The sequence below is a fragment of the Staurois parvus genome, unplaced genomic scaffold (assembly GCF_062004578.1).
Source record: "Staurois parvus isolate SC_StPar_1 unplaced genomic scaffold, SC_StPar_1.0 ptg000768l, whole genome shotgun sequence".
In the NCBI taxonomy this organism is placed as follows: Eukaryota; Metazoa; Chordata; class Amphibia; order Anura; family Ranidae; genus Staurois; species Staurois parvus.
In genome coordinates, this window is record NW_028318564.1 from 2,376,763 (window position 1) to 2,403,957 (window position 27,195).

At 40.7% G+C, this 27,195-nt stretch overlaps 1 protein-coding gene across 5 annotated transcripts in view; it reads left to right on the forward strand.

The window, feature by feature from the left end:
• EFNA5 (ephrin A5) overlaps window positions 1–27,195 on the forward strand; it is a 586,842-nt gene that overhangs the window by 472,364 nt on the left and 87,283 nt on the right. For all 5 annotated transcript variants that reach the window (XM_089654422.1, XM_089654421.1, XM_089654424.1 and 2 more), the window contains one exon: window positions 18,817–19,109. In XM_089654422.1, the coding sequence (XP_089510548.1) occupies window positions 18,817–19,109 (293 nt within the window). The remainder of the gene's footprint in view (window positions 1–18,816; window positions 19,110–27,195) is intronic.

A 27,195-nucleotide genomic window follows, 5' to 3' on the forward strand; every position in this document is an offset into this window, starting at 1 on the left:
TGATTTATTGTTTTATATATCAAACCCACTTGTCTCTTTACCAGTCCCCTTGTTTGAAATCTGTGTGTATGCCATATTGTCAGATTTTAAAGTCAATCTACAAAAGCCCTCAATGTTAACCTTTCCCCTCAATCCCTTGCTCATCTCAGTACTAATTTCTCTTTCTGTTGGGCCCCCCAAGCCATCCAATACTTAGGGACTCAAATCCCTTCTAATCTTCACCTTGTTTTCTAAAACAATTTCCAGCCTTTATTGGCTACCTTCGCTGCAGAATTGGAGAAGTGGAAAACTCTGGCTATCTCTTGGTTTGGTAGATGCAACGTCCTAAAGATGAATGTTATGCCATGTTTCCTATACCTTCTGCAGGCTTTGCCTGTCAAGCTGCCACAGGAATTTTTTTAAAGCTCTGGGCAACCTTCATCAGATGTTTGGCAAGGCAAACCTTCCCATCTTAAAAGGTCACTCCTGCAATGACCCAAGCTTAGATAGTGGTCGATTGGTACAGGCACTCCTCTCACAAACTATGGGTGTCCTTAAAACCCTTGCCACCTTCCGTGGGCTGGAGTTCCACACCCTTGATTGACTTTTCCCCACTCCTTGATCAAATCCATCTTGATTGAACTTTCTAGATACTATAAGCTGAAAGCAATATCCAGCTTTCCCTCTCCACTGACACCTATCATCCGCAACCTTGACTTCGCTCCGGGTTTAACTGATAAAGCTATTCAACTCCAACCTGACTTTAACCTAGTCAGAGCTTCTTCCTTCCTTGGCCCTTCTGGATGAGTCCATCCATCAGCCTTGTTTGGTGCTTTTAACTCCTCAGCTTTGGACCAGTGGAAACTGTTGCACTTATCCAATTTCCTCCAGTCCCTTGCAGACCACTCCTGCTTCCATAGACAACCTACTCCATTCAAAGACCTTTGTTTTCTCTGCCTCTTATGGTATCTTACTTGCAGTCACTACGCAGCAAATCCCTCCATATCTGCAAATGGGAAAGAGATCTAAATTCCACGTTTTCAGAAGACCAAAAGAATTTGGTACTTTTCTTTGCTCACAAATCTTCCCTTTGTAGTAAATATCAGGAGACTACTGGTACCGGACTCCATTGGTTTTAGTATCATTATGTTGGCAATGTAGTACCTAGACTGGTATGCTATTTCACATCTTCTGGGACTAAAATACCCCAAAGACCTGCTCCTTCTAGCAACAGGTCCTGCAACTTGTATACAAACTAACAGACTACTATCTTTTCGACAACCCAGATGCAATGCTCCTTAATTTGACACCTATGTAAAGCAAAAGATACTGTAAGTCCTTACTGAAGCACCTCTTGAATGCCGCTAGGGCATGCATCCCCAATATGTAGAAACAATAAGCCCCACCTTCCATATCGCAATGGTTTTCCAGGGTGAATGACATCCATCAGATGGAGCACCTTACTGCAGTCCTCAGGGACAAGACAGAAGAACACTATGCACTCTGGCTTTATTGGGACATATTTTATTTGTCGAATGAATACTTAAAGCCCCGTACACACAATGAGAATATCGGATGAATGATCATCCTTCTTTTTTTTTTTTGCATGCTAGTGTCCTATCTAAAATTAAGACGTTACTAAAGATACAAAAGAATTCTTGTACAGCAGAATAAAAATTTGAAAGTGATGTAATGTATTGTATTGTATTTGTATTGTATTTTTGGGTGAAAACTGTACTGATTAAACACAAATCTGGTACAATCAAAAATAATTATCGTGCTTGTCCCTTCAAATGATTTTGGACAAAAGTTGTGTACTAACGATCAGTTTATTGTACGATCGCTTTAAAAGCTGAATTTTTTGTGTGGCTTTCTGATTGTGTGTAGTAGGCTTAACCTATTCTTAAATTGAGGTTATTCAGCTTTGAATGCCTGATTCCTTGTGCTGTCAACCCCACCATAGCCCCCCTCCTTCCTCCTACACACACCCCTTTTTTTTCTTTTTCCCCTCCCCAGCCCCCTTTCCCTGGCTTTTATTCATCTTCTTTTCGGCACTTAGTTTATCTACGTTCCTATGTGAAAAACAATGGAAAATGCTTCCTGGTATGATGATGATGTAGAGCAGGGTGCCCCCTATTGTAGAGGGTCAATGTCTGCCCCTCTCGGTACGTACATGCAAGTCATGTTATTTTATATATTTTTTACCTCATCGCAGTGTTTCTTCTCAAGGGCATCTTGGCCTTGGTTGTTAGTTGCTACACGTTACTGTTTTGACACCTGGTGTGTTACATGGTTAGTGACTATTAGCCTCTCTGTTCTTCATATTTCACATATTACCACTGATAATTTCTATCAAGAAATGCTGTCATGTCATACTATTTTGTTCTATTGCATACCCTTAAATAAAGAATGAAAAAAATTGGGGTTTTATATAGTAAAATGTGCATTTGCGGTTTGACCTTGGATGCTAGGGGGAGCTGAGATTATTTACCTGCTATAGGTTCTGTCAGGCTTACTGTGGCATCCATACAACAATCTTTTTTAGATTCATGGCATATACCATTTGTTACCCTATGCCCGATTTTGATAAATGTCTTCAAATTCTTTATTTTTTGCCTAAGCTGGGAGCAGACATAGTAAACTAGATGAAATATCTAGCACACAAGTCATCAGTACATATAACACATATTAATTTGATTAATTATTATCATTAGCAATACTTCTGTTGTTGTTCAAATTTCAGCCTCTAGGTGACGTGTGAATTTTTCAGACCCCATGTTTATATGCCTTGAAAAATGATCATTCAGTTTAAAAAAATCATTTTGAATATTACTATGACATCGGAATCCACTTTAGAATACTGTAAATTATTCATTTGAACTCATCAGGCAAGTCACAGAGAAAATAACAGATTTGTGGACACGTTCTTGTAAAGTTGATTGATGATCCTTGCTGACCGTCATACACAAGCATTAGGAAGCTTTCTTTTTGTGCTTATAGCAGCTGTAGTGTTAGAGGTCAAAGGCTTACCATCCATGTGTTGCTGACTTCCACCTGTGGCTGAAGGAAACTTAAAACTTCCTTTCACTAGCCTTTTAAATCATCTAAAGCTTTCAGATCCGCCATCCGAGAGTTTATGAAAGTAACCGTGAACTTTGGTAGCTTTGAGGTCGAATTATTAAAGTATTGTAACCTGCGACAATTCAACAATCATTAACCCCTTTGCTGCTGGGCCAGTTTTTCCATATATATATTTTTTTATTCATACACATACTAAAATACATTTTATAGATTGGAACATTCACTAAACACATCCCCAAATGATATATTTCTAAAAGCGGAGGGCCCATTGAATAAAAGCTGGCAGTCTTGATTCTGTTTTTCCCATAATACTTGTGCAATTAAGTGTAAAATCTTTATTTTCCATAAAAATACAATAATTTTAGTTCACACAAACAGAAATTGAGGTCCTACTTTCTATGAATAGTATACTTGGGTAATGATGGGTTCTGATAATGAAAACACCAGAGATCCATGAGGCTGGCCATAAATGTGGCAATTTAATAGAATGAGAGGACTTTAAAATACATATCGGGGAGAGAGAATTCCAGGTCCTCAGCTAGCTCAGCTGTCTTACACCATCGGTGCACCTTTTCATCCCCAGCACTGCATTCCCTCTTAGAATTCCTGTGTAACCTGTGTGACCTGTGTTCCTGTGTGAACAGGGGCGGACTGACCATTGGGAACTCGGGCACTGCCCGAGGGCCCGGGGTAAGTAGGGGGCCCAATGAGATGCCTCTGGTACCTTTTTCATAGGCTTTTTTGAGTTTGGGCAAGGACACAGGGGCCCCATGATCCCCTATTGCCCGGTGGCCCGATGAGTTGTCAGTCCGCCCCTGTGTGTGAATGCACTATATATATATATATATATATATATATATATATTTAAAGTGCTGCATAAATTGACAGTGCTATATAAGTACCTGTAATAATAATAATAATAACCTCTAAGCCTAAGCTTGCACTATAACACTGTGTGGGAAATCCCCAATCCATGCGCATTACTGCACCATGTTCAAAACACACTGCAGATGCTTTCTGCAGTGAGTGTCAGTGGTAAGTTAACGATGTCCCAAATGCAGGTCACAAACACAATGCATTTGCCTGCACCAGATCACATGGTATAAATGTACCATGCGATCAGGATGCAATACATTTTCAAAAGTAGCTGCATGCACTTCTTTTGGTGTGATGCAGTGCTATTTGAGCCCATTAAAAATGAATGGACTCAAATGGCACAGCACTGGATCGTATGTGAATCGAACAGGAACGTGCTGCGTGCTCCTGTGTGATTCATAGTTTGAATCGGGGCTCAGTATCTGTGGATGGGGATAACACAGGGCTAGGGACTCTCTACCTGCTATCATGTGACAGCATTGCTATCCATTTATCAAGCACACAGTGCTACAACTTGGGAGGAAAGGTAGAGAGTTCAATTATTTCTTATATCAGACATACACAGTATTTTAATCCTAGCACCAAAATGGATTGGCAGGCGAAAAAGTTATGGATGGTTCACACAAGCATGCACGGTAAAACAGTGTTTTATCACGTGGACTAGTTTCTGTCTGAGGTCCAGCAGGGGGTAGTGTAATCTGCATTTCAGTAAGTTTGCATTTCAGTAAGTTACACTGTTGAATTTTATCTTTTTACTTAATTTGAAGTGTCATATAGTGACAGGTCATTAATATCAATGCAGAGCAGTATAGTGCATTGCACTGTAGTGCGATCAGACGTGGTGCCATCCATTGCACTGCACCATACATCACACCAGCCATAGGGTAAAATGGACACAAGGAAAACAATTGTTTTCTATGTGCCTTGGCACGGCCTAGAGGTGATCTGTGCTTTTCTTGTGCAGAAAAAAGCAGGCCACTGCAAATAGTGTGAACATATCATAAAGGTCATATATATGCAGGTGTGTGTGTGGAGAGGGATTAGAACACCTGTCATATATATATATATATATATATATATATATATATATATATATATATATATATATATTTTGCTGTCTGTACCCCCCCATTAGGGAGATCCTCTCTATTTGTCATGTTTACTGTTATCACTGAGGTCCCATTCACATTTGACTGTTTTGTAGCTTGTAGCTCTAAGCTCAAAAACACTCAACAAGCAAAACCCTACTGTTTTCCATAGCGCTTGTTCACATCTGAGCATCCTGTTGCTTGTAGCAAAACACATGTTTTTCAAAAAAAGCACATGAGTTACTTTTCAGGTAGAGTTGTGCATTTTTGTTTCCATAGACTTCAACGTAAATAACTGAAAAGAGCAACATGAGCTTTTTATAAGTGTTTTGTCACACTCTTTCTGCTCAAACAGCATCTCTCTGCCCATATTCAGCAGCACTCTACACCCTTTAGTTGAAAAATGCCTGAAAAAAAAAACCCGACAAAGGCTGCAAAAATGTGCAATTCTGCTCCAAAAAAAAAAAGGCTCAATAACGCTTTAAAATGCTTGAAAAAAATACTTGAAAATGTAACACCTAGGTGTAAATGTAGCCTGTGAGTGAAAGCGAAAGAAAAATCCTAAAATTTAAATAGTCCCCAAAACAATAATAGAGGGGAAACCTTCCAAAGGGGACATTAGTTCTGGTGACCCTGGTGACAACCAGGGATTCCCTCACTTTAGAAGGATTTCCTCCCACTTCTAGTTTTGGCTATGGGACACATAGTGCAGAGAATTCTCCCCAATGGGACACAGATGGCAAAAAACCTGATGGGTTATAAACCTAATCTACTGAAAAAAACATTTTGACTTTAGTTCTACTTTAAAAACGCTGTGTGCCAGTGAACATAGTAAAGTTTGACTTACAGATAGACTGATAATAATCAGTATATGTTAGGACTTTTTTAATTTTCCATTCTGCTGTTTATTTAACAGATTTTTAATTTTATTTCTTACATGGACCCATATAATTCACTGTATGAGACAAATGAATCTGGTTGATTTCTGATGTGTTATTGATCCCTCTAAATTCATTTGGAAAGCCAGCATAATGGAATCTTCCAATGGGGAGACTAATTCTGGAGACAACCAGGAATTCCCTCATTTTGCCTTCCTGTTTTGGATAAGGGGCAGGAAGTGAAGGGAAATCTCCCCAATGTCCTCTTATCAGATACAGATCCCCTGACATGGGTTATATCCCTCCCTTATTTTATACAAAATGAAAAAAAGCGCCTTTAATTTTATTTGTACCAAACTTGAAAAAAGCACAAAGGGCTGTGCACTCCAGATTCATTCTCTTCAGAAGAGTTTAGTAAATTGGAGTTCACCAGTCTTCTTTCATCCTGTATTTTGAATGTAGCTGCAGGGTTCTAAAAGTGGAACTAAACTGCAAACTGAAAAAGATAATTAATTCATTTTAAAATTCAAAGCAATCTCCCCTATCCATCCATGCCTCCTTGCTTTATTTTGCTGAGAAATCACTTTCTGGCCACAGCCATCTTGAGTAAGGGAAGATGATTCATGCAGCATTTAATTCCTGGAATCTTTTAGCCCAGCTGTGCAGGCAAGAGGGTGTGCTTAGGTGAGAAAACCCCTCCTGAAGACTCCTGGGATGTATGACATAATTTTGCCTAGGCATGGAAACCAGGAAGTGACTGAAAAAATGTAAACAGTTTAAACAAGTAAACCTGATATACTGTCCTACATATTTACTAATGTTAGCAGCATAAGGATTACAAATAGTCAATGTCGATTGAGAGAGTGAAGTTCTGCTGGCCATACACTGTTAGTTTCTTCTTGTTCACCCAATGGGCTAAAAAACAGATTCCTCCATCCACACAATCAAGATGGATGGAGGAATCATCCCTGTCTGGACATTGTATTCTGACAATGGGGCTCTCTGCTGTCTGAACATACTGATCAGGGGCTGCATCCAATTGGTTTTCCAGTGCGGACAGAAATTGATGAAATGATTGACTCCTGTATACAAGGGGCGGCCAAACACTGATTGAAATTAGTCCGGTCCCTGCTGAACTGGCAAAATTTCGACCAGCTTTAGAATCTTAGATTGTAAGCTCCAAGGAACAGGGTCCTCCTAACCCTCTTGTATTGAACTGTATTGTTGCTGTATTGTATCCCTTTATATTGTAAAGTGCTGAGCAAACCATTGGTGCTATATAAATCCTGTATAATAATAATAATATAATAATCCCAAAGGATTCAAGTGAGCAGCTGTTTGAATCACTTCTACATAAAAGAGATCTCCTATTATATCCAAACATATCTGGAGCTAGAAGCTACAGAAAAAAAGATTTAGGTAAAAAGTAAATTTTTCTTGTTATAAAATTCAAAACATATTTTACTGAGGGTCAGTTTATTGTGTCTGTTAAAGCTCCATCACTGAAAAACATCCTTGTTTTAAAAGAATGCAGTTTTGTTTGCACTTGTTTGGACATCTCACTAGCCTGCGCGTCTTCTAATATGTATTCTCGATTTGTGCAATTTAAATAAACAACGCATATAATAACAGTTATCAAGCCCGTGAAAGACACCCGGCACTCCTTTGAATTGAGAGAGCACCAAAGGAGACATTATACAGTTTTCCACATGTCAACTCTGAAAGTGAAGCATTCCATGACCCCTTTTCACTCTTTGTTTATACTTCAGCTTCATCACTGTGACTGCTGCTGGAAGAAGATCAATTAGATGATAGCAAGGGAGGTCACTGAGCAAGGGTTATTGTATCATCAATATAATGTGATAGATTGAGGAGCTCCTGTGAAGCATGCATTACCCATAATATATAATTCTTGGTTTCACTGGTTCCTCTAATAAGCTTTTTGTTTCATTAATCTAAAGATGATGTTTTGTAGACATTATACTCTTTTAAGAATAGTAAACATAGATTGTGCCTTGCTCCAGTGTAAACTCTGAACTTTTAAATGGACCTTTCATTACAATAAATGGTACTGGTATACATCTTGTCGGAAAGTTTACTATGCGTTAATGAACGAAATGAGCAGAACGTTTTCAGAGCAAATTATTTATAACAGCTCCCACAGCTGTCCTGTCAAAGAGCACTGACATGCCAACTGAAATAGCATGTAATGGGTGAGCTGCTATCATTCACACATTCAGGGTCACAATGTTCAGCAAAGATGCTTCTTTGGTGGCCATACCTCTCTCTTATTATCAGGAATCTAAAACTCAGAGAGACTAAGGGGTCTGTGTATAAATGTTTTAAAACAACATTTACCCAGGATTCACACCTTTTCCAATTTAAATCCAATTATAAAAATGTGTAAAAGTTGTGAAAATCTTGTGTGAAAACATTTATAAATAGAACCCTTAGGTTAAGTTCACACTGTAGCATTCCAGAAGCGTGCACACAATCATGCATGTTCCCAACACAGGAGAGGAGGGAAACATTTTTTTTTTCTTTTAATAACAAACATGTCCCACTTACCTGCTCTGTGCAATGGTTTTGCACAGAGCAGCCATGATCCTCCTCTTCTCTGGTCCCATATGGAACTCCTGGCTCCTCCCCCCTGCTGAGTGGCTCCATAGCAAGCTGCTTGCTATGGGGGCACTCATGCAGGCTAACACATGAGCCCCATTCTGTTCGTCCATAGTGTGGTTCACCCCTTCCCCCTGCTCCCTACAGCAACAGAAGACAATGTTCAGCTGAGCACTGGTTAAAGCATGTAGGAGGAGTCTTCATTCTACTCTAGGAGGATGCAGAACCCCTGACCTCTGTCTGGACAGTGCTGATTGGCCCTGTGCTGGTCATAGGCACTCCCCCCCCCAAAAAAAAAAACCTCTCTAGCAATACACACCAAACCGAGCATGTGCAGAGTGTCTCCACACATATGTCTAATTAGGAGATAAGAGGGGGACACTGGAAGAAGAGGAGGATAAGAGAAGTCAGAATCAAACAGCCTTTTTACATAGTGCAGAGGATTAACCCCTTAGGTTCCATAGTGAGTATAACAAGCATGCTTTACTGCATATATCTCCTAGATTGTAAGCTTGAAAGAGCAGGGCCCTCAATCCCCTCATGTTTTGCATTGTATTGGTATTGTTCTGTCACATGTTCTGTCCCCCTTTGTAATGTACAGCGCTGAGCGAACTATTGGCGCTTTATAAATACTGTATAATAATAATATACAGACTGATTTGTGGGTTTAGTAACTATTTAATAAATAGAATGCTTTAAGGTAAAAAAAAACGTGTGCCTTTAGAACCACTTTAATTCTTAATGGCACTTCCATGCTTTGCCAAAATGTCAGTATTTCTGCATGCACAAAACTTCATATTGGCGCAGCACCATGCTATTCTATGCGGCACAATTTTTAATTAGGGTTCAGGACTCCTTTCTCCACAATTCTGTGAGTAGGGCAGCCCATTTAAATGAATGGGCTGTCTCCTGCAGAACTCAGCATACACAAGTGTGAAGTGGGCCTTAGTGTTTTGCCCTTATGCCTGCATCTTACAGATCATCCCTTGCTATCTTATTATACTATTCTGGTCATTATGCAAAGCCACTTTGGGGGTTTGAGAATTAGATGTGATCTGTGCCACTCTTTTAGGGATAAATGGGAAAGGAGTATACTATTTTCAACATGTTCATTTTGGTAAGCCATGCCAACACAGGGAGTCTGAAAATTAGAACTGCACTGTACCATTATAATAGGAATATGGGGGGGGGGACTATACATACCTGAGCATGGTGTTTTGCTAAGCCATACTACTTTAGGAAGTCTGTAAATTAGGACTGGTCTGTACCATTATAACAGGAATACAACAAAGGTTACTGCACTATTTTGAACATGGTCGTTTGCTAAGCCATACCACTTTTGGGAGTCTGAGAATTATGACTGGTCTGTACCACTACAAAAAGGAATATGAGGAAGTGACTATACTATTCTGAACATGGTTATTTTGCTAAGCCAAACCAATTATGGGAGTCTGGGAATTAGAACCAGTCTGCAACATTATAATTGGAAGTTAGAGGGAAATTGACTATACTATTCTGAACATGGTCACTTTGCTAAGGAATACCACTATTGGGAGTCTAAGGCAGGCCATAGATGCTACAATTTTCTTTCCTTCCACCACAGATGGACAGTCAGCCTACACATAGATGGTTTGAATCCTAGCCCTTAATCCCCACTGAACCGGTTATGGTTGGCGTAAGAATTAAAACTGGCCAACACCACTATAATAGGAATGCTGCAGAGATACAACATATGAGATAAAACAGAGCATAGAAGTGCTTCTATGTCTTCTAATATTTAATAGTCATGGAAAATGTTAAATGCATTTTTTAATGTGAACTTCAAAGGGTTGATTTACTAAAGCTGGAGATTGCTAAATCTGGTGCAGCCCTGCATAGAAGCCAATCAGCTTCCAGATTTTTTGTTTTGTCAAAGCTTAACTGAACAAGCTGAGATTAGAAGCTGATTGGCTACCATGCACAGCTGCTCCAGATTTTGCACTCCCCAGTTTTAGTAAATCAACCTCACGGGAACCATATTAATATTATTATGTTTAAAAAATAATGATAATAATGTTAGCACCTTAGAGATTGTGATTGATTGAGTCAATATAATCACAAGTCACTTATGGCAGCCTTATAATTTGGGTTTGAAAGGTTGTAAGAAATTAAAATATTATTATGCTCTGTAAGAAAAAAAATCCATTATAACAATATACCAAAAGTGATGCTATTTGGCCTTTAAGGGTCAAGTGATTTATTTTAAAAACAATAATGTTCAACAAATGTTTGCAATAATTTAGATTTCTCCAGTCATTGTGTAAGAGAATAGCTGTGTGGTTCCAAACTAAATATTATCGTCATTGTCAGCTACTTCTGCTAATTGTTACTATTTAAGAAAGATCAATATAATGTAACAATAACTACAAAATGTTTCTTGTAGACCTTTGTCTACGGTCTTGCATTCCTCATAAATGTGTCTTCAGTTAAATCTGTTACATACAGTTTTTGTCTTCACAAAGGCAAGGGTGGGATTTAAGTTTCACTTCTAATTTATCATTCAAAGCACATCGGTGTCAAATGTCACAAGACTGACACTTGCAAATTCTCTAGTATTGCATGTCTGAAAATGCTTTATAATAATTAAAGAGAAAACCCATTTGGGCTAGACTTCCTAGGGCTACAACTATCATCTGGCTCTTGTTCAGAGCTGTCAGGTTACCACGAGCGCTATTAATTCATATCCCAGAATCCTTTTATCATAAAGCTGCAGATTCTTTTCTGTGTAGTTTGGCAGCCAAACTGCACTGCTTTTACGTTTCTTGTAAATGCTGTACCGGGCTTTGTATATGTCTTAAAAATTTGTGCCAGCAAAGTGTAACTAAATAAATATGGCTGTCCTGATGTCATAAATCATAGCAGAAACTGGCTCATTGCTGAGAATATGTTATGAAATATTCAATAATTTTAACATACTTTGCAGTAAAAGCAGAAAAAACACATTCCTTCTTTTTAAATCATTAACGTTTATTTATATTAATAATGCCATAATTACTTTTGGTCATATAATAATAGCAAGAATAATAATTATCTTTATCATCATTTTATATAGTACCAACAAATGAACAACAAACAACACATGCATGAATGCAATATGTGCAGAGAGACCCCTAATCCTCTACTAAATTATAGGGAAGGTTAAGCCTCATCTGGTCTTAAGCTTCGAGAAAAAGTGCTACCTGTATTTTGAACCCTTATTATTATTATTATTACACAGCATTTATAAAGCGCCAATAGTTCGCTCAGCGCTGTACATTACAAAGGGGGACAGAACATGTGACAGAACAATACCAATACAATGCAAAACATGAGGGGATTGAGGGCCCTGCTCTTTCGAGCTTACAATCTAGGAGGGAGGGGATAGTGGTACAGGAGGAGATAGCTGTGGGGGATGGAGTGGTAGGAAGAGTGGAGGAGGTCGGCAAGTTAGCAGGGGGTGGGGTAGGCATCCCTGAAGAGATGGGTTTTCAGGGTGCGCCTAAAGGAGAGGAGAGTAGGTGATAATCTGATGGGTTGGGGCAGGGAGTTCCAGAGGATGGGTGACACCCTGGAGAAGTCCTGGAGGCGGGCATGGGAGGAGGAGACCAGGGAACTAGAGAGAAGGAGGTCTTGTGAGGAGCGGAGTGCGCGTGCTGGGCGGTACTTGGATATTAGGTCAGTGATGTAGTTCGGGGCAGTATGTTGGACAGCTTTGTACGTCAGTGTTAGGATTTTGAATTTGATCCGTTGCGCAATCGGAATCCAGTGGAGGGATGGCAGAGGGGGGTGGCGGAGATGGAGCGGTTGGAAAGGTGAATGAGTCTGGCAGCCGTATTCAGGATCGACTGAAGCGGGGATAGCCAGCAGCGAGGCAGGCCAGTGAGGAGCGAGTTGCAGTAGTCGAGTCGTGGTATGATGAGGGAGTGGATGAGCTGTTTAGTTTTTTCTGGGGTTAGGAACGTGCGTATTTTGGTGATGTTGCGTAGGTGGAGTCTGCACGAGTTTGGTAAAGATTGGACTTGGGGCTGGAAGGATAGGTTGGAGTTCAGAATGACACCAAGTACTCTGGCCTGCAGGGCGGGTTTGATGGTGGCGTTGTTGGATGTGATGGAGAAGTCAATGGGGGGTGGTGTCCGGGCTGGGGGGAAGACAAGAAACTCGGTTTTGGAGAGGTTCAGTTTAAGGAAGTGGAGCGACATCCAGTCTGATATGTCGCTCAGTAGGTGTGTGATTTGGGCAGAGACTGAGGGGGTGAGGTGGGGGGTTGAGAGATAGATTTGTGTGTCATCGGCATAGAGGTGGTAGTTGAAGCCGTGAGAGTGTATGAGTTGGCCAAGGGAGGAGGTGTAGATGGAGAAGAGAAGGGGCCCAAGGACAGAGCCTTGAGGGACCCCAACAGAGTGGGGGAGTGAGGGGGAGGTGGTAGCATTATAGGTAACGCTGAAGGAGCGTTGTGACAGGTAGGATGAGAGCCAAGAGAGAGCAGAATCTCTGAGGCAGTGTAGTTTTTTGAGGAGGAGGGGGTGGTCGACTGTGTCGAAGGCCGCAGAGAGGTCAAGGAGTAGGAGCACTGAATAGTGGCCACTAGCTTTGGCGGTTAAAAGGTCGTTGGAGAGTTTGAGTAAGGCGGTTTCAGTGGAGTGTAGGGGACGGAAGCCAGACTGTAGGGGATCAAGGAGGTGGTTGTTGTTGAGGTGAGAGCATAGGCGGGTGTAGACGAGGCGCTCAAGGAGTTTAGATGTAAATGGGAGCAGGGAGATGGGTCTGAGGTTGTTCGGGTCATTGGGGTCCAGGGAGGGCTTTTTAAGTATGGGGGTGATGTGTGCATGTTTCAGAGGGGAGGGGAAAGTGCTTGAGGAGAGGGAGAGATTGAAGATGTGGGTGAGGGAGCGTAGGATGGAGGGGGAGGGAGGTCATAGAAGTTGTGAGGGGATAGGGTCGAGGGGGCAGGTGGTGAGGCGGGCATCAGAGAGGATCTTGGAGACTTCCTCGATGGTAGTAAGGTCAAAGGTGTGCAGTGTTGGGGGAGCTTCAGTATGAGGAATGTAGGGTGGGGTGGAAGTGGAGGTCAGAGCAGTGGTGGGGCCGTGGGAGAGGGGTGATGAGGGGGTAGCTGAGTGAGGGGGAACGGGGTTGGAGGTAGTTTGAGCAGCAACGAAGTCCCTGCGGGTTATGTCGAGGGGGAGGGGGGATGAGGGGGTAGCTGTGTGAGAGGGGACGGGTTGAGAGGGCGTGTGATTTGCGGCAATGTCCTTGCGAATTGTGTCAATCTTGTTTTTGAAGTGATTGGCAATCTCAAGAGCGGTGAGTGAGGTGCTGGGTGGATTTGGGGGTGGAGAGAGTAGAGAGTTGAAGGTGGAGAAGAGTCGGCGAGGATTGGAGGAGAGGGTCTTGATGATTATAATTTATTGGAATTTTCATGCACAAACATGAAACTCCCCCAATAAATTTATTATAAACCCCCTGCATATTTGTGATAGGCATCCTTAGACCATTTCATTTTAACACACCGATTTGGTGAAGTATTTTCAGTGAACGTAATTTGGCACATTGTAAAAGGTCAAAACTTTTAGCATGTAATTTTGGCACAATAGCATCCTAAAAATGTCTAACAGAATTAATTACAATGATAACACAACATTTATTTTACTTACTTATTTACAAGTAAAAAAGTTATTTACCCAGAACTGTTGTGTGCTGAAATTTTGGTGCCAAAGACAAGCCAATTTTTATAAGCCAAAAACTGTGGGGTTGATTTACTGAAATAGGAGAGTGCAAAATCTGATGCAGGTGTGCATGGTAGCCAATCAGCTTGTAACTTGACAAAAAAAACCTGGAAGATGATTGGTTTCTATGCATAGCTGCATCAGATTTTGCACTCTCCAGTTTTAGTAAAACAACCCCTGTATGTCTTAAATATCACCATTATGTAAATCATACAACAGTGTTTGTTAATTTTATAGATATATATATATATATATATATATATTGCTCCAAAAAATTAAATGAACACTTTTTAATCAGAGTATAGCATCAAGTCCATTAAACTCCCAAGATATTGATCTGGTCAGTTAAGTAGCAGATGGGGTTGTTAATCAGTTTCAGCTGCTTTGGTGTTAATGAAATTAACAACAGGTGCACTAGATGGGCAACAATGAGATGACCCCCAAAACAGGAATGGTTTTACAGGTGGAGGCCACTGATATTTTTTTCCCTACTCAACTTTTCTGACTGTTTTTCACTAGTTTTGTATTTGGCTAGGGTCAGTGTCACTACTGGTAGCATTAAGTGATACCTCGACCCTACAGAGGTTGCACAGGCAGTCCAACTGCTCTGGGATGGCACACCAATACATGACGTTTCCAGAAGGTTTGCTGTGTCTCCCAGTACAGTCTCAAGAGAATGGAGGAGATTTAAGGAGACAGGCAGTTACTCTAGGATATCTGGACAGGGCGGTAGAAGGTCCTTAACCCATCAGCAGGACTGGTATCTGTTCCTTTGTTCAAGGAGGAACAGGACGAGCACTGCCAGAGCCCTACAAAATGACCTCTAGAAGGCCACTGGTGTGATTGTCTTTGACCAAACTATCAGAAACAGACTTCATGATGGCCCAACTTCCTCTAGGGGGCCCTGTGCTCACTGGCATTTGCCATTGAGCACCAGAATTGGCAGGTCAATCACTGGCGCCCTGTGCTTTTCACAGAAGAGAGCAGGTTCACCCTGAGCACATGTGACAGATATGAAAGGGTCTGGAGAAGGGTCTGGAGAAGTCATGGAGAATGTTATAATGCCTGTAACATCATTCAGCATGACTCTTTTGGTGGTGGGTCAGTGATGGTCTGGGGAGGCATATCCATGGAGGGACACAGAGACCTTTACAGGCTAGACCAGCAATGGGCAAACTACGGCCCGCGGGCCGTATACGGCCCGGCGGACCTTTTAATCCAGCCCGCGGAGGGCTCCTCTCACAGTCCGCCCTGAAGACCGGTGTAGCATGAAAATCTGTCTCCTGTGAGGATCTGTCCCCCTCGACGTATCTGCGCATGTGCCGGAGATCGCCGATGCCTGAAACTGGCACATGCGCAGATACGTCGAGGGGGACAGATCCTTATAGGAGACAGATTTTCATGCTACACCGGAACTGTGCGGGACACGGCGAGAGGAACGCGCGGAGCAAAGGTAAGTGAATTGACACAGGGGGGACTTGGGGACTTAATATGGGGAATGAATTACTATAGGGGGGATGAATTACTATGGGGGATGAATTACTATATGGGGGATGAATTACTATATGGGGGGTGAATTACTATAGGGGGGATGAATTAATATGGGGGATGAATTACTATAGGGGGGAGGAATTACTATATGGGGGATGAATTACTATGGGGGATGAATTACTATATGGGGGATGAATTACTATATGGGGGATGAATTACTATATGGGGGATGAATTACTATGGGGGATGAATTACTATAGGGGGGATGAAATACTATATGGGGGATGAATTACTATGGGGGATGAATTACTATGGGGGATGAATTACTCTGGGGGATGAATTACTATAGGGGGGATGAATTACTATAGGGGGGATGAATTACTATATGGGGGATGAATTACTATGGGGGATGAATTACTATATGGGGGATGAATTACTATGGGGGATGAATTACTATAGGGGGGATGAATTACTATGGGGGATGAATTACTATATGGGGGATGAATTACTATGGGGGATGAATTACTATGGGGGATGAATTACTATATGGGGGATGAATTACTATGGGGGATGAATTACTATATGGGGGATGAATTTCTATGGGGAATGAATTACTATGGGGGGTGAATTACTATGGGGGGATGAATTACTATATGGGGGATGAATTACTATATGGGGGATGAATTACTATGGGGGATGAATTACTATATGGGGGATTAATTACTATGCTTACTATGGGGGAATATTACTATACTTACTATGGATGACACATACACATCATTCATCTACTCTTGGTCCGGCCCCCGGGTCCAATATATGAACCCATTGCGGCCCTCAAGTCAAAAAGTTTGCCCACCCCTGGGCTAGACAATGGCACCCTGACTGCCATTAGGTATTGGGATGAAATCCTTGGACCCATTATCAGACCCTATGCTGGTGCAGTGTTTCCTGGGTTCCTACTGCCGGCCTCATATGGCGAGAATATGCAATCAGTTTGCCTTACCTAAATCCAATAAAACACCTCTGGGATATCATGTTTCAGTCTATCCAACACTGCCAGGTTGCACCTCAGACTGTCCAAGATCTGTCCAGGAGCTCAGTGATTCCCTGGTCCAGATCTGGGAGGAAATACCCCAGGACACCATCCGTCATCTCATTAGGAGCATGACCCGATGTTGTCCGGCATGCATGCAAGCACGTGGGGGCCATACAAACTACTGAGTACCATTTTGAGTTGCTGCAATGAAATTTCAGCAAAACGGACTAGCATGCTGCATCATTTTTTTCACTTTGTTTTTCGGGGTGTCTCTGTCTTCAGTCCTCTGTAGGTTGATAATTTTAATTTCCATGAAACGATGGGGCATCTGTACATTCCTAACACATTACCCAGTCCATGTCACTATAGATGATAAAGAATGAGAGTGCAGCGCTAACCCAAATAGCGATTAAACATATGATAGACCACATATGATAGTGGATCAGTAAAATGTCAGTGTAAGTTCATCAGATGTGCTGAAAATGCATACAGTCTCCAATATGTAAAGAACCAAAAGTAGTGACTTTCAGAAATGATAATAGCCAAATAATGCACTAACCAGATAGCGCATATTAAAGCGCATGGAGCATTTAAGACCTGCCCCTGGTGCTCAGCCACTGTATCACTGGAGCCAGGAGATGTCATCTATAGGGTGACCACTAGATGTCATCTATCCGGATGGAAGCTGAGTCCAGCCACTGTATTAGAGGATCAGGCGGATGTCATCTATAGGGCGACCACTAGATGTCATCTGTTCCAGGAGGAGCTGTGTCATGGATCCAGGGATGTCACTTGCAGATGTGTCCTTTGCTAAGCACAGCCCCAGGACCTTCAGAATTACAGGCTCCCCAGAAATAAAGAGCCCGTGGAAAAAGGCCTCAAATAGTGTGATATCGTTTATTAAAGTAGGTAAATAATCAGAAAAGAACTTACTAACAACGGTTCAGCTGCTCATAAACGGCCAGACCAGAGGTACATGTACACAGGATATAAATAGCTTGGCACTTCCCTAGCTATTTATATCCTGTGTACATGTACCTCTGGTCTGGCCGTTTATGAGCAGCTGAACCGTTGTTAGTAAGTTCTTTTCTGATTATTTACCTACTTTAATAAACGATATCACACTATTTGAGGCCTTTTTCCACGGGCTCTTTATTTCTGGGGAGCCTGTAATTCTGAAGGTCCTGGGGCTGTGCTTAGCAAAGGACACATCTGCAAATGACATCCCTGGATCCATGACACAGCTCCTCCTGGAACGGATGACATCTAGTGGTCGCCCTATAGATGACATCCGCCTGATCCTCTAATACAGTGGCTGGACTCAGCTTCCATCCGGATATATGACATCTAGTGGTCACCCTATAGATGACATCTCCTGGCTCCAGTGATACAGTGGCTGAGCACCAGGGGCAGGTCTTAAATGCTCCATGCGCTTTAATATGCGCTATCTGGTTAGTGCATTATTTGGCTATTATCATTTCTGAAAGTCACTACTTTTGGTTCTTTACATATTGGAGACTGTATGCATTTTCAGCACATCTGATGAACTTACACTGACATTTTACTGATCCACTATCATATGTGGTCTATCATATGTTTAATCGCTATTTGGGTTAGCGCTGCACTCTCATTCTTTATCAATTACTTTGGAGGTTCCCGAGGTGCCTTTTTGTGCAAGCAGCTACCGTACTTACACCTATACACTGCGCTCGATTTTATATATAGATTTTATATATAAGTTTATTTTATTCATGTCACTATAGATATTCAACATGATATTTTTCCCCATTGAGATCTAATGTGTTTTCAAAGTGTTCCTTTAATTTTTTTGAGCAGTGTATATATATATACAGTATATATATATATATATATATATATATATAAATATATATATATATATTTACAAAATAAATACTATAGGGACAAAATTAGGCTACCAAATACCTGTGTTATCTACATATATATATTTTGAACATTGATTATTCACAGTAAACATGACTTTCTGTTTTTTTTTCCTCTGGTAGGTTTATGAGGGGTGACTACCACATTGATGTCTGTATCAACGACTATCTAGATGTATTCTGCCCTCATTATGAGGACTCTGTGCCTGAAGATAAAACTGAACGTTACGTTTTGTTCATGGTGAACTTTGATGGCTACAGCTCCTGTGATCACACATCAAAAGGCTTCAAAAGATGGGAGTGCAATCGACCCCACTCCTCCAATGGACCTCTAAAGTTTTCAGAGAAATTCCAACTCTTCACTCCCTTTTCATTAGGATTTGAATTTAGACCGGGAAGAGAATATTACTATATATGTGAGTATCCTAAAATATTTCTGTATTGAGTACCTAAAGAACCTCCCTCTAAAATTTACATGATGCTTTTATAGTAAATATACAGGTTATATGATATAGCATGCGCTAGGCTCATCATGCTTACATATACAGTACGTGTCCTGTGCACGTGATTGCTTCTGAAAGCTTGCTGTAGGAAAAGTGAGGTGACTTTTAGTTGACTTAAAATGAATGTTATAAACAGAGTTTGGAGAGTGGCATAACAATTCCCAGACTATGACTCAATTTGTTATGCTAGTTTTTAGGTATGTTGTTTGCTATTTGTTTGCTGTTATACACACTCTTCTAATTTTACGAACACATACCAGTAGATGAACACCCTATAGAACAATCTCAGATTTAGGTAAAATGTTCTTGGCTTCCACACCCTATTCCTCTATCGAACTCTAAGCTAAAACCCTCACCCAAGGGCTCACTTACCTTTTTCCAATGACAATGGCCTCATCCTTTCAGAAATCTTCCCAAATGGCGTACACTTCTCATTAACTTTTCATAGACTTAAATAAAGCTTTACTCCAATGGTATGGCTTTTTTTCAGTTGATGGGAAGACAGCATTCAGAAAATTCCTGAACAGAGCATATGAATACTGTGGCCGCCACAGTCTTAGAGAGGTAGGTGGGCACCTGGATGGGGAAGGAAATTGGCTTAGAATTGGCTAAAAGGATAGAAAATGGGGACTGTGATTTTTTATTTTAATCTAAACTTGTCCTTTAGTTGTAACATTATTCAAATCTTTCTCAATGCTATAGGTAGTACAATTCTAATGCTCAACCAACAATACAAGCAAACTTTTGTATGTATCTGCTTTCACCTGTACTAAAGGGAATGACTATAGAATTTAAACCTTGCGACTGGAATTGGATGTGAGAATAATGCTTAAATGCTTAAAGGGGATACTTTTTTCTGACTCTTCTCCACAGAAAAAAAATGTATTTTGCTAAAGAGAGATTTGGACTGGCCTTATCCTACTCCAGCTCGCACATTGCTGGTTGGCTTTTGTAACTCTGTTTTCTTCATAAACTGCAGCTCTTGCTAAGGCTTTCAATCACTCTGTCTATCTAGCTATGTAATCTTATCCCATCCTGTGTATACAGTAATGCAGTGCGGGTATATAGTGATGTAACAGCTATTTAAACAGTGCCAGAAAGTAATATTGGCTTTTCACTTTCAGTATGTCTGCAACACTTGAAGTAACATTTTTATAGGAAATATACATTACATTTCTGTAGCATATGGTTTTTGTTCACCGCACTTATAAACAGACTCTTTCCTCCTTAAACTACAGTATAAAAATGGACCATTGAGACAAATCTTTATTAACTGACTGCAAAAACAGTTTAGTAGTAGGAACAACACAAATGTGATTTCACTCCTGTAAATAAAATGTGGTTTAGGGGACTCAGGATAGATGTGTTAAAATGTTACAAGCAAATCATTGCAAATATAGATATTAATGAATGCAGCCTCAGCACAATATAACAAACTTCATTAATTAATGTGAAGATAGTTTCTTTGCAGCCAGTTGAGTAAATATTACGGTACTTTTCTGAACATTATTAAAGTAATATAGATACATATTACATACATAAATTATGTAATTGTACATTCCTGCTGCAAATCTAGTGAAAATACTTAAAAAGTGGCCCAAGAAATGTAGTTGCTTATCAATCACTGGAAAAGAGTAGAGCCAAGTCCTTTACTAAACATTCACTAGACTGCTGATGCTCATACCATGATACTCATAAGGTTTTTCATTCAAACTATAGGTGTCTGAGAAAAGTTATAAAACTTTGCATTTTATTTTTATTTCATTTTAATGTGTATTGTTTCAAGGGTTACTTTTTTAAACAATGCATTGTTAACATGTTTCAAGCCTAGTACACACTGTGAGAAAATTGGTTCATTTGATTTTCATGAAGATGAATATCATGATATAACCGACAATAGTATTATTATTATTATACATTATTATTATACAGTATTTATAAAGCGCAGATAGTTCGCTCAGAGCTGTACATTACAAAGGGGGACAGAACATGTGACAGAACAATAACAATACAATGCAAAACATGAGGGGATTGAGGGCCCTGCTCTTTCGAGCTTACAATCTAGGAGGGAGGGGATGGTGGCACAGGAGGAGATAGCTGTGGGGGATGGAGTGGTAGGAAGAGTGGAGGAGGTTGGCAAGTTAGCAGGGGATGGGGTAGGCTTCCCTGAAGAGATGCGTTTTCAGGGTGCGCCTAAAGGAGAGGAGAGTAGGTGATAATCTGATGGGTTGGGGCAGGGAGTTCCACAGGATGGGTGACACCCTGGAGAAGTCCTGGAGGCGGGCATGGGAGGAGGAGACCAGGGAACTAGAGAGAAGGAGGTCTTGTGAGGAGCGGAGTGTGCGTGCTCGGTGGTATTGCCCCATTGTACCCAGGGCACATGCACTAACCATTCTAAACCAATTACAACTGAACAAAGTTCCTTAACCAATCACATTGGATAAACTAGAATGATGTGTAAAGCATGGTGAGTGCTTTAAACTGTATTTTTCTCTATAAGTGTGCTCCTTGCTGTATTGAAATCTTGAAATTAGATGAAAACTTCCCTGGCAGTGGGGCCTCCTGTGCTGCAAGGTTTCAATGCTTGTTTAGTCCAGCAGTACAACTATAACACGGATTACTCAACCTATTCCTCACGCCATTGTTGTTCTCTTCTCCCAGAGGTGGTAGTCCTCAAAGGATAGTCCCTCAACTTCATGTGCAGTGCAGGGCTATTGACCCTGCAAAGTATGTGAGGAGATGAACATGCAATTGGGGTCTGAAGTTCTGTAGAGAGGCAGCAACTCTGGAATAAAGTATTACACCTTATTTATGTACCCCTAGACTAAACAAGCATTTAAACATTGCAGTGTGGGGGTACCCACCGCAAGGTTATATTTTACCTAATTCCTGGAGGTGAGTGTTAATGTGTATGTAAAGGTATTTTTTTCTTTTGTTTTAGATAGAGGGTGAAGAGTTAGACCCTCTGCTAGTTTTATTGCTATACATGACCCTGCTGGTGGGATTCACATCCCTATTTGTTCTGGCGACCATTGTCATTTAAGCAGAAAGTGATGGGAAATTCTTCTAATTGGGATCTCCATAAATGTGACATTTCTCTAAGATCAGAATTGGCTAAGGTACAAAGTTGGGCAGATTATGTCACAATCTCCACCTAAGCCAATTAGAGGAAGTCTTGTACTCATTCAGAAAATACAAAGTCTCCCATGAATGGCTGAGAAGCACTCAGCTTGACTCAATTTTGTTCCATCATCACATACAATTCAAGATCAATAGTCCTGCATTGTAAGTGAGGATGGTGGGAGCCCCCTGAAAACCTAGAGAGAAAAGAGCTGGCTGCCGGTGTATCAAGGAGTTAGATAAGTGTTACAGCCTTTTCCTCCACTCCTATATGTTAACTCTTACAGTCTGGGGGGTGATTGGGGGAGAGTTCAGCTTTAGTTTAGATATTACATGTAATGATGTGCTTTTATTCTACCCTAGTGGCTTAACAAAGTTTTGTTGACAGACTTTATAGGGTATAGGAGAGCAATGCAGCTTGGCCCTTGTTTTCTGAAAGGTATTGCCTCCAGTATTGACCTGAGAACTCTACAATGATATGCAGCATACATGCCTTTCATTACCAAGCAGGCGGCCTTTTCATCTCCTTGTCTGACATGACACCAGTGATCCAAAGCATTGTGCAGTTGAAGGACATGAGTTTACTTGTCACTGCTGCTCCAAGGATGGGTGACATGGTGAAAAGGTTAACTGAGAAGATAATATAAAAATCTAGTCAAGGTGTAGGGTAACTGAACTAACACACTTGATTTTTACTTCTCGGACATAGATAAATACTTTCTGTTGTCCCTGAATAGCTTGTGCTTGAATGTAATTCTTTTAATCAGGAAACCCTGTTTAATAAGGCATAATGTGGCTTTTAATAAACTGCTTAATTGATTGTTATATACTAATATCAAGCTTATTCATAAGGGCATAATGAAGAGAAGCAAGAAATTGTAAAGAGCCTATCAGATATTAGTTTAGAGTAGTTGCAGCAATGATCAACAAAATCTTAATCTGGGAACAAGTACATGATTTTGGGGCAAGCATAGCATAGAGTAGCACATTACATGTCCATATGGACACACCATTCCTAGTGCATCTGAGCTCTCTCCCTTCTACTGCAGCTGTTACACAGACAGCACAGTATCCAAGGGGTTTTGTAGCTGGATGGGCAAAGACACTAGTTCACCAACCAGATCTGCTCCCCTTTGATTGACAGCAGACAGTGTGCAGATCCATAGCCAATAGACAGCCTGCTATTGGCTACAGGCTACTTTAAGGCTACTTTGACAGGAAAAAAAAACTTTTTAACAAAAGCGTTGTCCTCAGAAATTCTTTAAATAGCAGTGGTGGAGGTATTACAGATCCATACAATGAATGAAGCAGAGGCAGGCAGATCCTTGCACTGCAGGTTCCTCTCAAGGACAGTGTCTTCTCCAGCAAGGAGATAAGTGATAAGTATGGTTATGACATTTCCAAAACTCCCTCCAGATCATGGGAGACTAGCAGTAAGAGGCAGCAGTACATTAGATGATCTCACACTGCAGATATACTGTATAGCTATGAAGCTGAAGGCACACAAAGTATACTGCTATTTTTCAAGATCAATTCAAGACAAATTGTAGAATTTTCAGGGTACTGCTTAGGTACAGTTAATGTTTCTAGATGATCCATCTAAAATTGCAAACTTTAACTTTTTGATTTCAAGATCACTTTAAATATTTTAAGTTTTGGATTGTTTATGAATTTGTTCTTCAGTTGATATTTGCTTGGATTTGGGTACATTTTGTTTTTAGAAAGAATTTGACACACATCAAAGGTACTGTGTTGGAAGTTTCTTTGGGAAGAAGATGTCATTCTCTAACTGATGCTGCAGATTGATGCTGAGACAGTAAAGCTATATCAATTCTCTGCATCACTGCTCTGGAATTAGCATGTTACACTTGAGTGGAGAAATGACAGCTTCTATGAGCGCTTAATCACACAGGTGTTTTGTCTTATAAAAGAGTCCCTTTATAATGATTTTTAATTAGTACTGACTTCTTAGAGTGGGAAATAACTGGATATCTTTACATATGTTCTAGTTTAGCTCATAAATCCCTCTTGTGATCTTCCAGATGGAAGTCTACTTTCCTCTAACACTAGCACCTGTGAAAAATGCTGTCAATTTCCTTTGGTATCAGAAATTAGTATAATTAAGCAGATTACAGTGGTTTGGTTGAGCCCTGCTTTTCTTTAACATCCCCTCATTCAAGTTACAGACTAAAAAGCTGACATGGGAAGGAGGATCTGCATATTAGCTGAGTGAGAGAAGTAAGTGACATATAAAAGTGTATATATACCCTAAACTTTTTTAGTTTTAGATAAAATTAGAACCCCAGTCAGTTTATTTTTGCTGTCTGTGTTCCACTAGGAGTAGAACATGAGGTGGGCAGAAAAAGTGAAGATGAATTACTCTTTTAGACAGTTGTCACCAGGACAGTTTTCCCTTTGAAAGATATACCCTCACTTTTTGTTCTGGTGACAGCTATAAAAAAAGTTACCGTATTTTCCGGCGTATAAGGCAACTGGGTGTTTATTCAGATAATTTTCCAGTTAAAACATAGGTTTTGGGCTATACTCATTGTATAAGACTACCCCCCTTCCAAGGCAACACCATTTAAAAATATCTGATTTTTTTTATTGAAATGGTTATGACTTACCGGTACTTAAAATCCTTCAAAATCCTCATGTTCATCCTCTGACATCATAAGTTTATGAATGACATCTTGGGATACATTTGTAAGACAGTCATCATATGGATCAAATTCCAAATCAGATGGTTACCGCTGGATGTGCGGTAATACGGTAGCTACGGCTACATACAGTATATTTACACCCCGCTGGATGTGCGGTAATAAGGTAGCTTCGGCTACATACAGTATACAGTATATATACAGCCCGCTGGATGTGAAGTAATGTACATACAGTATACCGTGCTGAGCCAAGCTGGCTCAAAACAAATGTCCCTATGACAGATTAATCTGTAAGCCCGCTGGATGTGTGATATATACAGTATACTGAGCCAAGCTGTTTCAAAATGTACCGGTACGTCCCTACCGTAATCAGACCGCTGGATGCGTATGTACGGTAGCTGCGGCTACATACAGTATACACTGGGCCAATCACGGCGAGTGATGTATTCTACTAATGAATACAAAGCCTGCTCGGATTGGCTGAGGTTGTGACATCATCAGCCCACCTCTCTAACTCAGCCAATCCGAGCAGGCTTTGTATTCATTAGAGAATACATCACTCGCCGTGATTGGCCCAGTGTATACTGTATCTAGCCGCAGCTACCGTACATACACGCATCCAGTGGGCTGATTACAGTAGGGATGTACCGGTACGTTTTGAAACCGCTTGGCTCAGCGCAGTATACTATATATACCGCACATCCAGCGGGCTGACAGATTAATCTGTCATAGAGACATTTGTTTTGAGCCAGCTTGGCTCAGCACGGTATACTGTATGTACAGTATTACCACACATCCAGCCAGCTTGACCCAAACAAACTCAAGGTTCACATTTTATACCCCGCTTATAAGACGACCCCCAATTTATGGGGTATATTTTTAAGTATAAAAAGTAGTCTTATACGCCAGAAAATACTGTACTTTCTGTGTCAATGACAACGGACAGAGGAAAAATAGCGAGAGTGAATATACTTAATGGAAACACCTAAAGGGGAGTGATAAAAAAAAAGTGCAATCCATCCCAACTCGATCTAAAAAAAAGGAATAAAAACTGTAGGCTTTAAGCCACCTTAGATTTAAGCTTCACTTTCTGGCATTTATTTTTGCAGAAAATTGGACAGAGTGACCTTTGGTCATGGGAGCTGACTTTTTATTGCAGAACAGTACTGTCAGAAATCTTGAGCACATCTTTATTTGGATTATTGAATAGTATTCATTAATTTATCATGCTCAACCATGTATGTCCAGCCTAAAATTCACTTTCCTTGTTTTGTACAAAAAAACTGACTGTATCCCCCAAACTAGCAGCTACTTTGAAAGTGCAGACTTTTGTACCTTGAGATGATAGAAACTTGGCATTTAGGAAGTTTGCTTTTAAAACTGAGGCAAAAGCATTAGGGCACCCAGTTTGCCCACCATACCTTCAGATCTCTAACCTTAGCTTGATCGTTAGGCTGACTCTAACACTTAACTATCTCATCACCTGAACCCTAAAGTTTAAAGTGGATCTAGTGTCAGATATAGTTACGTAGTTACATAGTTAGTCTGGCTGAAAAAGAGACAAAAGTCCATCCAGTTCAACCATTAAAAAAAAAAAAAGTTATAATCCTATACCCACAGTTGATCCAGAGGAAGGCAAAAAAAACCAGCAAAGCATGATCCAACTTACTCCTGCAAGTAAAAAAAAACCTTCCTGATCACCTGAGAGGCAATCGGATATTCCCTGGATCAACTTTACCTATAAATGTTAGTATCCAGTTATATTCTGTGTATCTAGGAAAGAATCCAGGTCTTTTTTTAAATACTTTTTATAACATGTGCATGCAGGCTAGGTGATGTGTAAGTGTAACAGGTGATAGTTATTACCACTCACAGAGATCACAGTAAACTCTCTGACTGTGTCTTTCATTCCAGAATGTGAGCACCATCTTAGCTCAGGCATCATCCAGAGTCAGCATTTGGATTGTGGACTGGGTTCCTGGCTTTGAATTGCATACAATCATATACATTCTGAGCAGGGGCGGACTGATCATTTGGAAACTCGGGCACTGCCCGAGGGCCTGGGGTCAGTAGGGGGCCCCATGAGATGCCCCTGGTACCTTTTTCATAGACTTTTTTTGAGTTTGGGCAAGGACACAGGGGCCCCATGATCCCCTATTGCCCAGGGGCCCCATGAGTTGTCAGTCCGCCCCTGATTCTGAGTATTCAGCCATGCAACC